We start from the raw sequence: 17,908 nt of genomic DNA, 5'->3' as shown, positions 1-17,908 counted from the left end.
TTCGACTTAATATCCAGAACTGTATAAGCTCTATTTCCAATAAAATTGATTATTGAGGCATTATGTCGGAGAGATTCTAATTTATTAACAACTAATGCAACAATAAATTTCATGTTGCAGTCACTGAAAGGACAGCACACAACACTATCTGAAGAATTAATTATATATTACATTGAAAAATAGCACAAAAGAAGGGCATACCGAAATAAAAAATGTCTGACGGTATTTACATAATTATAATGATTTTAAAAATAAAAAAAAAACAATTAATTAAAAGAGACTAACCAATTCAAATCTGATCAAGTTTATAGTAACTTTTCTTAAAATTTTTTACCCACAAACCTATCCACATTCAGAAGAATTCGGTTCAGTTATAGAAGATTATGATGACACTAATGTCGATAAAGAAAAGGAATTGTCTCTTGAATAAAAATTAGAATTAGCGATAAATTAAAAAAAAAAAATTCAACGAACCAAAATACAATGCAGAAATCGGCTATATCCAAAAACACCCGACGAGATATCGATTTATTTGAAGATGAGGGATTTAGAGGTAAATACTTGGAAAAAGTATATCGCGCATTACTAACAGTACCACCAACTAACGTAGATGCCGAAAGAGCGTTTTCGACAGCTGGTAATTCTTGCACAAAATTACTTTTCAGGCGTAATGACAGTACAATTGATGCATTATGTTTTTTAAGATCACTTTTCAAAAATTTGTAATAGTGCCACAGACTGAATAGTGATATTTACACTTTTTTTTTGTGATTTAAATAAATAATATGTTCCTTTACTTTTTTTGTGGTTCTTTATATACTATTATAGTTTATAGGTTACAAATTATTTTTTGTGATATTTACATTCTCTAATAAAACTGGCAAATAAAACAAAAAAACACATGTGTTTCCTTTTTTTTTTTTTTTTTTTTTCTAAAATTTCTAATACCGGTATTAAAACCGGTATCCCGGTATTAAGATCTAAAAAATACCGAATACCGGTATTGAAATTTTGGTCCGGTATTGCAATCCCTAATTCTATGCAATATGTTAGCGAATTTGTGTTGAATTAGATTTTGTACCACAAATGATTACAGCGAAGCAATCAAGATCCAACTATAATATCATATTTTGAATACGCTATATTTTCTACTCATTACAGAAAAATGTGTGATACATTTCTGTTCCAAAACAAAATATTGCATTATTGAAAATATAGGGTGAAGCTGGTTCGATTCTGCAAAACCACAATATTGATATAAAGTTTCCAATAATGATTTAAAATGCACTGACAGGTAATCACATTCTGATTGCATAAGGGCACTCAAACGTATTTCACTAGGAATTGCTTGTATGAAATCTTTCATGATAATTGCGATTTCTATGCAGTTGAGGCAAAAGCTGGTATGCATTACAGTTTATTTCATTTCTCTCTTTCAAAGAAAATATTGTTATCGTAAACAATGATAACTTGATATGTTAATGAGAAACGCATTCTAGACTGTCGATAATCTGAAAAACTAGAGAGATCTCTGCGTACATACATAAGACCGTGTCTTGGAACACGAAAGCCTGAGAAAAGCAATTACAGTTCTGAAAGTGACATAATATAATGCAAGTTGATTTATAAATAAATTAGAACACTTTAAAATCGTCATTATCCAAAGATGATTTTAAAATAAAACTCTGTACGATATTTTATTGCTGGATATTTTGATATCTGAAAATCACGGAATGCTTGAAACTCAAATTGCTTAACCTCGGATCTCGGATTTTTTCATGAATTTTGTTTTTTATTACCCATGAATTTTTTTAATATCTCGTTAATCCTAACAAAAAAGTATTCTTTTTGACCATATGCATGGCGCAGTATGGCCTTTTCAGGATCTTGTGCCAATAAAATCTACAATCCAATCCAATCCTAACAAAAAAGTAAGTATTTTTAAAGTGTGGACACTCTGCATACCTTAATCCAAGTACTTTCTGCTGCTTTCTATTAGAGGTTAATATGCATTTTTTACTCGTTTTGCGTGGTTATTGTTTTATGCTCGATGCACAAATTGTGTCATATCACATTTTAAAGCGGAAAACATGTCAGTTCAAAAAGAGCCACAACAAGACCATTTAAAGTAACAAAGGCTGGGGAAACACGAAAAGGATGGGTTACATAGAAACTGCAATTTGATTCGTATAAAAATATTAAGAAGAATGACACTTTATTATTTATTATAATATTAGCTTGAACTTTCCAAAAAAAGTGAAGCGTAGTTCTTGCATGTTGTGAGATATATTTTGACTTTTCGTCGGAAAACTAGGATAGAATATTTCAAAAGCTATGCATGATGGCATGGCTCGAATTGAAAAGGAGCTCAACTAATATTCAATTTTTCATTATGAAAAAACACGAGGTATAGATCAACTGTTATTATTACATGCGTAGCTCTATTTAACCAGTAGATTAAGTAGAGCTACGCATGTTAGCACGAGGTAGACACTCAAACTTCGAAGGAAGTAGATTTATTCAATTCTTCGAAATAAAATGACCCGATTTTGAGATATATTTTATAATTTCCTGCGAGCTAGAGTTTTAAGCGCATTTACTCTTTCATAATATAATTACAATATTTAGTGCTTAACAATTTTAATTCCCTGTATGCATGATTTATCAGTACTTTCACCTTGTTTTCAAGATAGAATTTCCTTATCTCAGAAACAGAAAAGATGGCATTTTTTATATTAACCTGTTAAAATATCAAGATAATATTAAAAATATTAATTTTAAAAAGCCTTCAATTAGGTTCAGTATAATACAAGGCCATTCTTATAATATATGCAAAGAAAAATAATTTGGCTCAGAAATTGTAAAAATGGCCAGCCGTCAGTATTGTGAATTTGCAAGGGTCTTCCCAGCTTTTTAAATATGGAGTACTTTGTTTATGTGTTTGAGTTCATTATGAGAGTCGAATTATTTTTATAATCATTTTAGATGTAAGAAAGTGAGAGAGGGAGTTAAGAAAAAATTAACAATTTTGCTAGCTATTGCTAGAAAAAAGAAATTTCGCTTCATTTTAAGGAATTTTTTTTTAATATAATTCAAAAATTTTCTTTTTTAATTTCTTGAATGCAAATTGTAAATCACTCTCTCCAGTGCGAATAAAAAACTTATTAAGTGAAATATTATATTTATAATTATTTCTCCTCCGAAACGAATAAGGGATGTTAAAAGCTAATTAAACAGAAACATTTCCATTATTTTTTATTTGCATCAAGGCGCTTTTGAAAGTAAAACGTCTTCAGTTCCTTCGATTAATGTTTCGCTCAGAAACGATACGAGGGGTATTTTAGGAAGGTTTGAACGGCGGTGAGTTGAAGGGAACGACATCTGAGCTGACGGTCCCTTTTCGAAATTTCTATTCCAAGTATTTGGCCCCGATGAATTTAGCGTGCACCAAACACGCTTGCACTGCAGTTTCTGATGGAATCGGGTTTCGAATCTAAAATCACCCCGTTATTAAGCTGTGACTTTTCCACAAGACCTCTGCGGCCCAGATTGAAAGCATTTTTCGGTCTCCAATGATCACAGCTTCGAGTTCACGACTAAATGAAAATGCTCCACTTTTTATTTTGTTCTAAATGCGAGAATGAGGGGATAAAAAAAAGTAATGACTCAATCATGAGTTTATAAACCGATCAGAGATCTCCCCTGCTTATCCAATTAAAATGAGTTTTATTCATAATCTAAAGGAAGTGGTCCCCTCGAAACATTCTCGAATACAGATAAATGCCTTACATGGCATTCGCATACAATAATTATGAAATATTAATCTTTGGCAATAAATTGGCATTTTTTCTCAATCTATCTTATGATTCTTGGCGTACTTTTTTTGCAGTTAGTATTTTTATTTAGTTTAGTACTTTAAAATAAACTTTTATTTAGTTTCAGTTATGTTTCGCTCTACTAAACTTCAAAGGAAATGTGTGCAATACCTCATTTCAATTCCATAAGGATTGCAGATTTAAAGTGAACATTTTAAAACAGAAACTATTAAAATTAGAACTAGGACAAAAAACTCACATCCATAGCATCCCCATATGCATGGAAAATGCATTTGAAAATCCTTATGAAAATTTCTATGGATCTTATTGGAACTTTGAGAATGCTAACAAACCTGTTTAAAATTTCGATGCTCGTTCATGAATCATACCATCTTTCTCCCTATTCCATTCAGATTTTTTTTTCCAGATGATTAATGCTCTGCTTCGCCTTTTCAGAATAACATGTCTTATTTTTATCCAGAGTTCAAAAATAAGCAAATGCTCTTAATTAATTGAAGGTAGCAACTGATTAAACTTAAAGCGAAACATTTAAACTAATTTTTTTCTACGATGTAAAACAGTGACATTGTAAATAAAACGTTCATAATAAGTTTTTCTATTTGCATAAAGTGAATTATTGCTCAGTTATTTTGCATAAAATGAAACCATAGGAACTCATGTACAAGAGTTAATAAAGATCTCATTAATTTAAAAGGGCAGCAAAAGTTTTGTTTTCTTCTTGGATGGGAATGAACACTGATTTTTAAAATCGTGTTTATTTTTTATATCAGTTATAAATGGTAGAGAGATAGCAAAAATTATCTGTTAAATAATCAATTTTCAGAACCAATTTGCAATTATTCTCTGAAAAAAGACTATAATTTTTATATAATAATATTATTCTTTCATAGCATGCATTTATCCGTTATTATATAGAAATTTTTATTTCAAGTTCATCGAGTTATATATTACCTTTATTTCAGATTGCTGATGCTGCATCTTAAAAATTATAAGCCGATGAAATGACTTACCGATTATAAACGACTAGCCGTCTTTGGCGATCGGCTTGCTCGCCCAGCTTTTAGACTTTTTAGGCAATGAATATAGAACGCATTTTTTAAATATTTATAACACGGTTGAAAAATGAATGAATTATAACAGTCCACTACAAATTATTTAGAAGAAAACCAGAATACATATACTACGAGTGGGAATGAAAAATCCTTCTTCTCAGGTATTGTCCAAAGAAGGAAATTTTTTTAATCTTAATTCTGACAAAAGTATTTTGTGGGCCTTTTCGAACTAAAACTCGGTACCGAACTATAACTGTAATCACAAAATAACATACCAAATTTCAAATATTTCTGTTGTTGCGGTAACATGTTTGTGAGAATACAGATGACAGTCTGTCAACCCAACGACGAATTTCGTTCTAATTTAACACATAACTACACTTAAGATGTCAAATCAAGGAGCCAAATTTCATTTATTTAATTATCTTTTTATTGTAGCTATCGTGTTAAATTGCATTCGACAGCCGGATAGACAGATGTCTCCTGAATGGTCTTTTCCAAACTTTATTAAAATCTGGAAATTCAGTATTAAATTAATATTTCGAATTATATCGTCCGTTTATACATTTTACGTATATTATCATTATATGTTTATAATCCATATCTTTTTGTAGAATCACAGACTGACAGATATTAATCCAGAAATGAGTTTTTCGCTCTCAGAGAAATCTAAAATGTGGAGATTTGTTAAAACCTTGAGCTCAAATATTTTGACAAGTAGAAGATTTTCGCTTTGTATAGTTCTTATGCGAGGAAAAGTAAATAAAATTTTTGAAAACATTTTTAGTTTTTGTATTTAAATTTATATCTTAAAAATATTTCATAAAAAGTATGGATATCATGAAATTTTGCGATCAATTATTTTCATAGATTCACAAGATTTTTATTTCATGAATTAACAGCATTTCTTGTATAAAATAATATAATTTTTCCAATAATTACATTATTTTTGGTCGTTTTCTCACCATATGTAACCGTGACATTTTTTTACTGCAACCCTAAAAGCTGGACTTTTGGTGATTTTGGGGACGATTTTGCTCTACTTGAAGCCGTACATTATTTTCAGGCATTAACAAATTGATTTAATGTTAAATGGTGAGCATGTTTTAAAAATTTTAAAATAATACTTTATAATTTACTGCAATGATACAAAAATTTTCAAAATTGCAAAACACAGAGATGTAAGTATCTATTATTAAATTATACACTCATGTCCAAAATTAAGGTCACAAACATAAAATCTGCGAAAAATGAAAAACTATTCACTGTGTTGCCACGAAATTTGGCAACAATGGAAGAAAGAACATAGACACATAACAACATGGAAAAGATATTAATTGGGAATTAAGATACAGGATATATCAAAAAGTGTTACATTATGAATCAGAGATAAAGCATTTATCTCGGGAAAAGCTTGTCTAATATGAAATGAGACCACCGTGCACTGCTATACTGGCATCACAACGAGTTTTCATACTGTTTATGAGGGTGTCGATAAATGCTTGGAGCAACAAAGCCCATTCTTCCAAAAGGGCGGCTTTTAACTCTTGGAGGGTATTAGTTGGGGAGTTACGCTGTGTAATGGCTCTTCCGAGACCATCCCAAACATGTTCAATAGGATTTTGATCCGGAGTCCTCGAGGGCCAGTCCATACGTCGTATATCCTCTTCCACAAGAAAATCATCAACGATCTAGGCTCTGTATGGAAGCGCGTTTTCATCCATAAATGGGGCCATCTGGGCCGAAAGCACCCCGGAACAACCTCACATAGGTTTCAAGGATCTCATCCCTATAGCGATGTGCATTGACAGTACCCGCATCGAAGACGTGCAGTGGTGTACGACTGCTCAACATTATGCCACCCAGACAAGGATTCCTCTGCCACCAATCTGTCGATTTCTTTTACGTAGGAGGGATGATAGTGAGCTCCTTGCTCTCTCCATATGAAGATTCGACGAGTGTCACTATTTTTTTTAAATCTCGACTCATCACTGAAAAGAACATGCCCCCATTCTTGCTGTGCCCAAGACTGATATGCTAGGCACTACAACAGCCTGGCGTTTCTGTTGGATGCAGTCAAAGGGACGCACTCAACTGGTCGTTGGACATAAAGAGCTCTCTCTTCTAGACGTCTGTATACTTTTTGTCTGGAAATTCTTATTCCAGACGCAGCAGCAAAGTGAACAGCAAGTTGAGGAGCCATTGTCAGCCTATGCCCTCGTGCGCTTAATGCCAAATAGTGATCATGTGCAGGCGTCTTTGCTCTGTGACGGCCTTGGCCGGCCTTCCTAGTTGCAGTAGCACTTGTTTGTAATTGATTCCACAGCCTGGATACCACTTTCGGTGCCACTTGTAATCATCGAGTGACCCCCACTTGAGACTGCCCAGCTTCAAGCCTACCAACGGTTCTCCATCTCAACGCATCGTCTAAGCGATTATGAGAACTCGTTCTCACTGAAACAGGTTAAATTTTTTGTTTTAATGCAATATTCACAAAATGGCAGGCAAAAATCCCAGATGCCTAAACGGTCTAATTTCAGTAGTTCCCCAAAAACGAATGCTAAACAACAATTTTTCCCACAAAAAAGTTTAATATCGTGTTAGCTGTGTTTCAAAACATATAAAATATAATTTATTTAAATTTTACTGGTAGCCATTTAAAATTACTTTGAAAAACATTTTTGTGACCTTAATTTTGGACATGAGTGTACTTTTATGAATATGAAATAATCTTCATAATAATTCCTTCAAATGTGCAATTTTACCAAACATAAAAAAGTCTGATGCATCATCTTCCTTCTGATGCGATGCAGAAGGAATTGCCGATTTGGCATCTCCCGCATCATCTGACTGTAATTCAAAATTAGTATGAGTATTATCACAAATATTTCTAGTTATACTTCAAGCTGAAGCATTAATTCACTAATTAACCCTTCTTACGCGTTAATAAATGAGTCGATTTTAGTACACATAAATATAAAATGTAGAATAATGAATAAACACGATAGCTTTCTTAACGATGCCAAAAACAATTTCAAAAAGTAAATAAGTTATATATATAAAACGCGGCCTTAATTATTGCAACTTTATTTGGATTAATTAAAACCATTTAACAAGATCGAAATTCCATTGCCATTTTGTAAGCGGAGAAATTAACGATTTTAAAAATTTGAAGACACAAATGTAACTAAATGAAACAAAATTTGAAACATAACTACAGTTTACTGCGTTTCCTATCAAAGCCTCAATATGATGAACTCAAAAATCCGATGCTGTTTCATGTCGCGAGCTGTTTATTTTCAAATAAAAGACGCTTTCCATGCACGATTAATATCTTCGCTGAAGAAAAATTCCGTTTTAAGAGCTATCGTCTATCTTAAAGATGGCTTCTTTAAGAGATTACAAAAGCTGTTCATCGAGTTATGCAACCTCACTGGAACTCATTCGAATTCATTTTGGCCACGTTTCATTATTTTGGAACTTTAAACGGCAGCAAATAAATGCTTCATGTTTCTGTGCTTGACTGTTTTCAGCATTTGCTTTCGGAAATGAATGCATTTTCTCAAACACAGAAAAAAAAAGGTGATACTAGTTTTTTACGCTTTAATATTTTTAAAATATTCGATAAAAAGTGATTTTTTCACTTCTTCATTAAATCATATGAAGTTCAGCATTTCGTCTTACGATTTATAGAATTTATGCTGTCTTATAAGACAGTTGTATTTTATACTATCTATTTTATGAAACTGAGTTGAATAACAGCGAGCAGATTATCTTATGCAAGCGGCGAGAGAACTTCAGAAAGGTCAGAAATCTTCCATGTTTGCATGTTTGTTATTATATAAAGGATGAGAAAGAATACGGCCAATTTTTAAAAGTAAATAAATTGCTTAAATATTCAGTTAATTAGTAAGGAATCTTTTCTTTTAAATTTTGAACTACCCTAACACTATTTTCTTATTTTCTCCTTTATTATACTATGTCTTCTCGCAGTGAATTTATTAGTTTTAAAGTAGTGATTTAATTACGCTTAAAATTAAGTGAATCGTTCAAACGATGGCGCACTCGCATTAAAGAGTTTGTGAACGAACTACTCATCTCTAATATAATCAAGACTTAAAACTTATGAAAATTGACAAATTGGCGGTCTTTAAAAAACGGTTTTGTTCAAAATATATTCTAAATTTAATAAAAAATAATTTTGGGCGATAAAATAATTTTCTATATTATTTTATACCAAAGTAGTTCCTAGTCTAAAAATGCCTATGAAAAGTATGAAAAACCTTTAATGCTAGGCTATATCAACCAATTTTGAATAAATGAGCAAAAGATTGCCATAATATTTACGCATGACGATCCACTTTCTGAGCGTTATTCCCCTCAGGGGCTCACCTTCTTTAGGTGAGTACGGGTGTCCCAATCCCGAGGTTCCCAGGGATCTTTACTCCCTTTCAGTTCGCTCTCCTCTACGCCTTCTGCTTTCTGCTGTGTCTTTCCTTCCCTCGACGGCAAGCGAGGGAGCTCTCCATGAGAAGCTGTCGCCGCTCTGTTTGCTTCTTGCTTCTCATGGACAGCCAAAACCCCACGTGTTTGCCGTGCGTGGCGACCCATTTGAAAGACGGGTGGTGCACTGTGGTCCCCGGTGTATCAATCGGCTGGTACCTAGTCACCTCAGTGGCTAGTCTGCTAGGGATCAAGCGAAGGGGCTACTCCTTGGGCTTGGCGTTAAGGGTGGTCACTGTCCCCGGGGGTAGCTCCCAGCGTATAGGTACCGATTGGCACTAGGGTGGATGCCGAGGCTGATAATAACCAGAGCCGGTAATTGCCTTCCCTTGTTGGGCTCCGTGGTGGGCGGTGCCGTCGGGCCCGAATCTTTAGCAATGTCGTATGGCTCCTCCCAAGAAGGGTCCCTTTAGTGGGCAACGTATTCCTCAACCTTTTAATATTGACAACCATTTTGATCGTTTTTATATCGTGAAGCGCGTTTCTGAAAAAGACGAGACATTTCAAACGGTATCTCCGTTTCTGGTACAAAAGGCCATCAATGCCACAATTGGTGAACCTACTTCCATCCGCAAGATGCGTTCAGGCGACTTGCTGATAGAGATAAATTCTCGCAAGCAAGCTCAGCAGTTGCAAAAAATAAAAGCTTTAGCAACTATACCGGTTCGTGTTACCCCTCATCAGTCATTAAACACTTCAAAAGGTGTCATAACTTGTGGTGAGATATTAAATCTCCCAGTAGATTTAATTACTAAGGAATTAAAATCCCAAGGTGTTATCCATGTCCGCCGAATTACGATTAGGCGAGACGGAGAAACAATAGAAACCAAGCATCACATTCTTACGTTTATGTCACCTAAATTACCTGAGTCTATATATGTAGGGTACATTAAGCGTCCAGTTAGACCCTATATACCGAACCCCTTGAGATGCTTTAAGTCTCAACGCTTTGGGCACTCGAAAGCAAATTGCCGAGGCACTGTAACTTGTGCCCGATGTTCTGAGAGAGGACATGAGAGCCAGGAGTGTTCCGCACAGGAAAAGTGCGTGAATTGCAAAGGTGATCATACGTCCTTCTCCCGCTCGTGCCCTCGATGGCAACTTGAAAAGGAAATAACAGCAGTAAAAATTAAAGAAGAATTGTCATACCCAGAAGCCCGAAAGAAAGTTCTTTCTCAAACACCCTCACCTGGCATTAGCTACGCCTCTGTTGTCCGGAAGAATTTTTGTGAAAACTGTGCATGTCAAAATTGCACTAAAAATAAGAATACCTTACCATCCTCTAAACCTTCATCCGATTCCGATACTGATAAATCTTGTGTTAATGATCATGACACTAAGAAGTCAGAAACAAGTAAACGAAAACAATCAAAATCGGATAAATCACTGAAACTTAAGCTTGCAAAACGTGGAGTTTCGAAAACAAATCTCTCTGCAAAATTAAAAAAATCGGCTACTAAAAATTCAGTAGCTTTGGGACTTGCAAGTCAAGGTATAGCCCATAAAGACTTGACGTCTATTTTTGGTGGCATACCAAATTGTCCCGACCTCAAACTTCATCCTTCGGGGGATGAATCTGAATTTGAAATGAGTTGCGAAGTTTCTGCAACTCCTGTCGTTGCGCCTAATAACTCTTCAGCGACGCATATCTCTTAATGGGTACCTTCCTTTCTTGGAATTGTCGCGGCATTCGTTCCAAACTTCATGACATCAAGACCATTATTAATACCTTTCATCCGGTTTGTTTTGGTCTTCAGGAAACTTTCATTACACCTAATATTCCATTAAAATTACGTGGCTACAATTGTGTTCGGAAAGATGCAGGCACTACAGGGCATAGTTCTGGTGGTGTCTGTATTTTTACCTCAAATCTATACCCGAGCACACCTCTTACTTTACATACTTCTCTACAGGCAGTAGCAGTTCAAGTCCACATCCGAACACTGGTTACAGTCTGCTGTGTCTATTTGCCACCTCATGATGTCATTAGCCAACAGGTCCTTAACAATTTGATCGACCAGCTTCCATCACCTTTACTGATAATAGGGGATTTCAATGCTCATAGTTCTATGTGGGATTCGAATAGTACAAATTCTCGTGGGCGACAGATCGAACAGTTTATTACTAATAACTGTCTCTGTCTGCTCAATAATGACGAGAAGACATACTTTCATGCGCCCACAAGCAGCTTCCACAGTATTGACTTGGCCATATGCTCTCCTGACTTACTGCCATTCTTGAACTTTGCTGTCAGTGAAGATCTCTACAACAGTGATCACTACCCTTTAATAATCTCACAGGCTGATAGAAGTCGTGCGACCTTACATCCACCACGTTTCCTATTCCAGCGGGCAGATTGGGCTACTTTCACACAGCTGGCAGAAATTACCGAGACTATGGTTAATACTTCCGATATTACGGAGGCAACGCAAAATGTTATTGATTGCATTATAGTTGCCGCTAATAACACCATCCCCAAATGTTCCCCACGTTTAAGAAAATTTCGTCGCCCGTGGTGGAATGAGGCTTGCCGTGACAGCCACAAAGAACAAAAGAAAAGATGGAACATTTTTCGAAGGTATCCTTCAACAGAGAATCTTATTGCTTTTAACTCTAAAGGCGTCATTACCTGCGGCGAAATACTAAATCTTCCCGTAGAGTTAATTGTTTCCGAAATGAAATCTCAAGGTGTTACACACGTACGTCGAATTTCCATACGACGTGATGGACAACTACTTGAGACGGAACATCACGTGTTAACTTTTCAAACTCCTAAATTACCCGAGTACGTATATGCAGGCTATATAAAGTTACCGGTGAGGCCATATATTCCTAATCCACTAAGATGCTTTCAGTGCCAACGCTTTGGCCACTCTAAAATGAATTGCCGCGGGTCTCTCACTTGTGCCCGCTGTGCACAAAAAGGGCATGATAGCCAGCAGTGTAAAGCAGAAGAAAAATGCGTAAACTGTGGTGGCGATCATCCCTCATATTCTCGATCTTGTCCGCGCTGGGCACTGGAAAAGCAAGTTATGACAATAAAATTCAAGGAAGACTTATCTTATCCCGAAGCCAGACGCAGGGTTAAGGCACAAACCCCAACTCCTGGTGTCAGTTATGCTTCGGCAGTTAAGAAAACTTTCTGTGAGAATTGCTCTTGTGAGAACTGTTTAAAATATGCCAGGAAAACAACAAATAAAACAACAAATAATGAAAAAACTTCCGATTCCGATACTGAACATTCTCTGAAAACTAAAACTGATAATCAAAAAACTATTAGAAGAAAATCCAAATCGCAGACTTCGCTGACATTAAACTTGGCGAACCGTGGCCTAACGAAAAAAGATCTAAGAAAGAAACTAAAAAGTTCTGCATCAAAAAATTCCGTCGCATTGGGGTTAGCGACGCAAGGTGTTGTCCATAAGGACTTGCAGTCCATTTTTGGTGACACACTTAATAACCCCGATATTAAACTGCATCCGTCTGAGGATGAATATGAGCTTGGTATGAGTTGCGATGATCATGCAACTCCAACAACTGCCTCCTCTCTTTCTCCTCCCAAATCACTCTCTTAATGGGTACCTTCCTCTCTTGGAATTGTCGCGGCATTCGGCCCAAACTTCATGACATCAAGTCTATTATAAACAGATTTCATCCTGTTTGTTTTGGTCTTCAAGAGACCTTCTTGAAGCCAAATTTCCCAATTAAATTACGCGGTTACAATTGTGTTCGGAAAGATGCAGACAGTGGAGCTCATAGTTCTGGAGGGGTCTGCATCTTTACTTCCAATTTATATCCGAGCAATTCTCTTACCCTACACACCTCTCTACAGGCTGTGGCTGTACAAGTTCATGTAAAAACTTTGGTCACAGTCTGCTGCATTTACTTACCGCCTCATGATGTCATTCGTCAACAAGACCTTGACCAATTAGTGGACCAGCTTCCTTCGCCTTTTATCCTGCTTGGCGATTTCAATGGCCACAGTACGTTGTGGGGTTCAAACAGTACAAATTCTCGTGGGCAGCAAATAGAACAGTTCATTTCTAATAACTGTTTATGTTTGCTCAACAATGATGAAAAGACGTATTTTCACGAGCCCACACGTACCTTCCACAGTCTTGATTTAGCCATATGTTCTCCTGAACTTCTGCCGTTGCTAACTTTTGCTGTTAGCAACGATTTATACAATAGCGATCACTATCCTATTATAGTCTCTCATGCTGATGGCGGCGGTGCGACTTATTGTCCTCCGCGTTTCTTATTCCAGCGGGCAGATTGGACTACTTTCTCTCAACTGGCAGATATCACAGAGACAATGGTAAATACATCAGACATCTCGGAAGCAGTTCAAAATGTCATTGATACTATAATATGTGCCGCAACTTCCACTATTCCAAAGAGTTCACCACGCTTAAGAAAATTTCGCAGACCGTGGTGGAATGAAGCATGTAGCGAAAGTCACAAGCAGCAGAAAAAATTATGGAACATCTTTCGAAGGTACCCTACAACAGAGAACCTCGTCGCTTTTAAAAAAGCCAAAGCACTAGCTCGCCGCATACGGCGTCGTAGTCAGAGGGAATCGTGGATTCAATTCATATCCTCAATCACATCCTCTACTTCCAGCAAAGTTCTATGGAAAAAGGTAAAGGCTGCTAATGGAATATATCATGAATCCTCCATTCCTGTTTTAAATAGAGGGAATGTGAAATATTCTGCCCCATTAGACGTTGCCAACATTCTGGGTCAAACATTTGCACAGGTTTCCGCTACTGATTCTTATAACCCTGACTTTCTTACAATTAAGAATCATGTGGAAGGGTTGCCTTTGCGTTTTAACGAACGAAATACCTTTCCATACAACTCTGAGTTTAGAATGTTTGAGCTGGAAACAGCATTATCTAATGCCCATGATTCCAGTCCCGGGCCTGATGGGATTACATACAATATGCTCCGCCATTTGAATACCACTTCCCTTTCCAATCTGTTAATGCTTTTCAACAGAATATGGACTGAGCAGAAGTACCCTTCACAATGGCGAGAAGCGATTGTGATCCCCATTCTAAAACCTGCCAAGGAATCTTCTAATCCTCTGAACTACCGACCAATTGCTTTGACAAGTTGTCTTTGCAAGACTTTTGAGCGAATGGTCAATGCTCGGCTCATATACGAATTGGAGAAACAAGGATGCATCTCTCCGTTGCAGAGTGGTTTCCGTCGAGGTCGGTCTACTTTTGACAACCTCGTATTGCTGGAAACTGAAATTCGCAACGCATTTGTAAGGAGGAACCACCTTGTCTCCATATTTTTCGATGTTGAGAAGGCATATGACCGTACATGGCGCTACGGCATACTTTCAACTCTTTTTAACTTTGGCTTTAGGGGAAATCTTCCCATCTTTCTAAGGAACTTTTTATCACATCGCACCTTTAGAGTTCGTGTTGGGAACTTTTATTCAAATACTTTTATTCAATCTGAGGGAGTTCCACAGGGAAGTGTCCTCAGTGTCACACTTTTTATCGTCCATTTTAGTCAGGTTTTAACAATTTTACCTTCATCTGTACATGCCAGCCTTTACGTAGACGATCTGCAGATCTCGTGCGAAGGAAGTGATATTAATCTGATTGAACAGCAGTTGCAAACCGCCGTAAATAAACTGGTGGCTTGGTGCGATGACAATGGGCACGCTATTTCTCCGGAGAAGAGCCGTTGTGTCCATTTCTGTCGAAAAAGGAAGCTTCACCTCGATCCGAATATACATATTCGGAATATTCCAATTCCTGTGGTGAACGAAATACGGTTTTTGGGAGTGATTCTCGATCGGAAGCTCACCTTCCTTCCACACATCTTTTATTTGCGGAAGAAGTGTGAGAAGTCTTTAAATATTTTGAAGGTGCTCTCCAGAACATCCTGGGGTGCCGATCGAACCTCCTTACTCCGTATTTATCAATCTGTAATTCTTTCCCGAATCGATTATGGATGTATGGTGTATGGTTCCGCCTGCCCATCAGTTCTGCGGCGACTGGATACTATTCACCACTCTGCATTGCGTATTTGTTCTGGGGCATTTCGTACTTCTCCGGTTGAAAGCCTCTATGTAACTTGCCATCAGCTACCCCTCTGTTTAAGGCGTAAAAAATTGTCTGCCATATTTTATTTTCGAATTAAATCTGTTTTGAATCATCCCTTGAGCCACATGCCATTACCAGTTAGTCTTCGTCGACTTTATAATGCACGTCCCTCTCACATCCTCCCATTTTGTGAGAGAACTAAATTGCTTTTGAATGACTCGGACCTTAACGCAGTTCATGTTAAAGTTGTTGATGCTTTTAGTTTTTCACCCTGGGATATACCGCAGTTTTCGTTTTTGAACCCTTTTACTGGCTTCGATAAATCATTAACTGCTCCAGTGGTTTTCCAACAACTCTTTTTATATCATCGCTATCGGTATTCTTCCTTTGTGCCAATTTTCACGGATGGCTCAAAATCGGATGGTTATGCTGGTTGCGGCATCATACTTCCATCTGATACACTCAGCCACCGTCTGCATAATTGTTGCTCAGTTTTTACTGCTGAGTTGGTGGCAATTTTCTGCGCACTTGAGAAAATTTCATCCTTTACTCAGCGTAAATTTATTATTTACACTGATAGCATGAGCTCACTGGATACACTGTCGCATTACCACAATCGGATACATCCGATTGCCATTAAAATTTTGTTCACTTTGCGACTGCTTCAGAAAGATGGTTTCCAAGTCATTTTCTGTTGGGTTCCGAGTCATGTCGGCATCTCGGGAAATGAGAAGGCAGACTTGGCTGCAAAATCTGCATTGGCTTCTTTGAGTATAGACCTCCCCTTTTATGATATTAAAAGATCCATTGCCCATCATTTTTCTTCTATCTGGCAAAAGTCATGGGATCGGCAGACGGAAAATAAATTACATTGTATAAAAGCGGATATTATTCCTTGGCCTGTCCATCCTATACGTGAGATGGATGTTAAATTGACACGTCTCCGTATAGGACATACGCGCTTTACCCACAAACATCTCATATTTGGGGAAAATGCGCCTATGTGCAATAGCTGCAAAGTTAATTTTACTATTCGGCATGTCTTAATTGAATGTCCCGTCTTTAATTCATACCGTACTCGTTTTTTTACCTTGTCTTCAACATTGCAGGACTTAGTGGGTGAAAGAAACCACCCAAATATTTTTAAATTCTTAAGAGCTATTGGCCTTTTAACTTGTATTTAGACTTTTTAATCATTCTTTTTGCGTTGAACATTCCTTTTTGTGTATTTGTACGTTTCATCATTGTAAAAAAATCTCATGAATCATAGTTTTTTAAATTTTAAGATGTTAAAACTATTTTCACATAATTTTTTGGGTGAAATTTTCTTTATTTATCTGTGTTAATTAAATAATTGGATGTTCTTTAACAAATTTTATGCATGTACCATTTGATTGGCGCAGTATGGCCAAATCTGGCTCTTGCGCCAGTAAAACACACAAAACAAACAAACAAACAAACTTATTGCTTTTAAATGTGCCAGAGCCAATGCACGGCGAATTCGCCGACAGTGTCAAAGGGAATCATGGATTCGCTTCATCTCGTCAATTACATCCTCTATTTCTAGCAAATTGCTTTGGAAGAAGGTGAAGGCTGCAAACGGAATCTATAAAGATTTTTCTTTCCCTGTATTGAAGATGGGAAGTGGTACGGTTTCCTCTCCATTAGACGTTGCTAATACTCTCGCGGAAGCATTCGCACAAGTTTCCGCTGCTGATTCATACCAGCCCGCATTCGTGGCGAATAAGAATCGAGCGGAACGGAAGAATTTACGTTTTTCCACCCGAAGATCTCTTTCTTACAATTCCGATTTCAGCATGCATGAACTGCTATTGGCCTTATCTAAAGTACATGATACTAGCGCCGGACCGGATGGAATTACATACAATATGCTTCGCCATTTATCTGCGTCCTCTCTCTCTAATCTGCTGCGTCTATTCAATCGTATATGGAGTGAACAGATGTTCCCTTCGCAATGGCACGAAGCTATTGTGATACCAATCCTCAAACCCGGGAAAGATTCGTCTAACCCTCTGCATTATAGACCAATTGCGCTCACAAGTTGTCTGTGCAAGACGCTTGAGCGAATGGTAAATGCCCGTCTTGTATTTGAACTGGAGAGGAAAGAATGCATTCCACAGTTGCAGAGTGGTTTTCGAAAAGGACGTTCAACATATGATAATATCGTCTTACTCGAGACCCAAATACGCAACGCATTTGTACGCCGAAATCATCTGGTCTCTATTTTCTTTGATGTTGAAAAGGCTTACGACCGTACCTGGCGCTTTGGCATTCTTAAAACTCTTTTCAAATTTGGTTTTAAGGGAAATTTACCTATTTTCTTAAAAAACTTTTTATCTTTGCGAAAATTTCGTGTTCGAATTGGCAATTGTTATTCAGATTCTTTTATTCAAGCTGAGGGGGTTCCACAAGGAAGCGTCCTTAGCGT

General features: G+C 36.9%; 1 protein-coding gene across 1 annotated transcript; it reads left to right on the top strand.

The window, feature by feature from the left end:
- The first annotated feature begins 9,775 nt into the window (after positions 1 to 9,775).
- Positions 9,776 to 11,047, top strand: LOC129963009 (uncharacterized). The gene has a single exon (XM_056077013.1). It carries the CDS (start codon positions 9,776 to 9,778, stop codon positions 11,045 to 11,047), a length of 1,272 nt encoding a protein of 423 aa, XP_055932988.1.
- The last annotated feature ends 6,861 nt before the right edge of the window (positions 11,048 to 17,908 follow it).

This window comes from Argiope bruennichi, chromosome 3, assembly GCF_947563725.1.
Source record: "Argiope bruennichi chromosome 3, qqArgBrue1.1, whole genome shotgun sequence".
NCBI classification, from domain to species: Eukaryota; Metazoa; Arthropoda; class Arachnida; order Araneae; family Araneidae; genus Argiope; species Argiope bruennichi.
Note: the sequence above shows the minus strand (reverse complement) of the source record. Positions and strands in the feature narration are given on the sequence as shown.

Bases quoted from the DNA above. Each gene is read 5' to 3' on its own strand.
- LOC129963009 (XM_056077013.1), top strand. From the start codon at position 9,776: ATGGCTCCTCCCAAGAAGGGTCCCTTTAGTGGGCAACGTATTCCTCAA.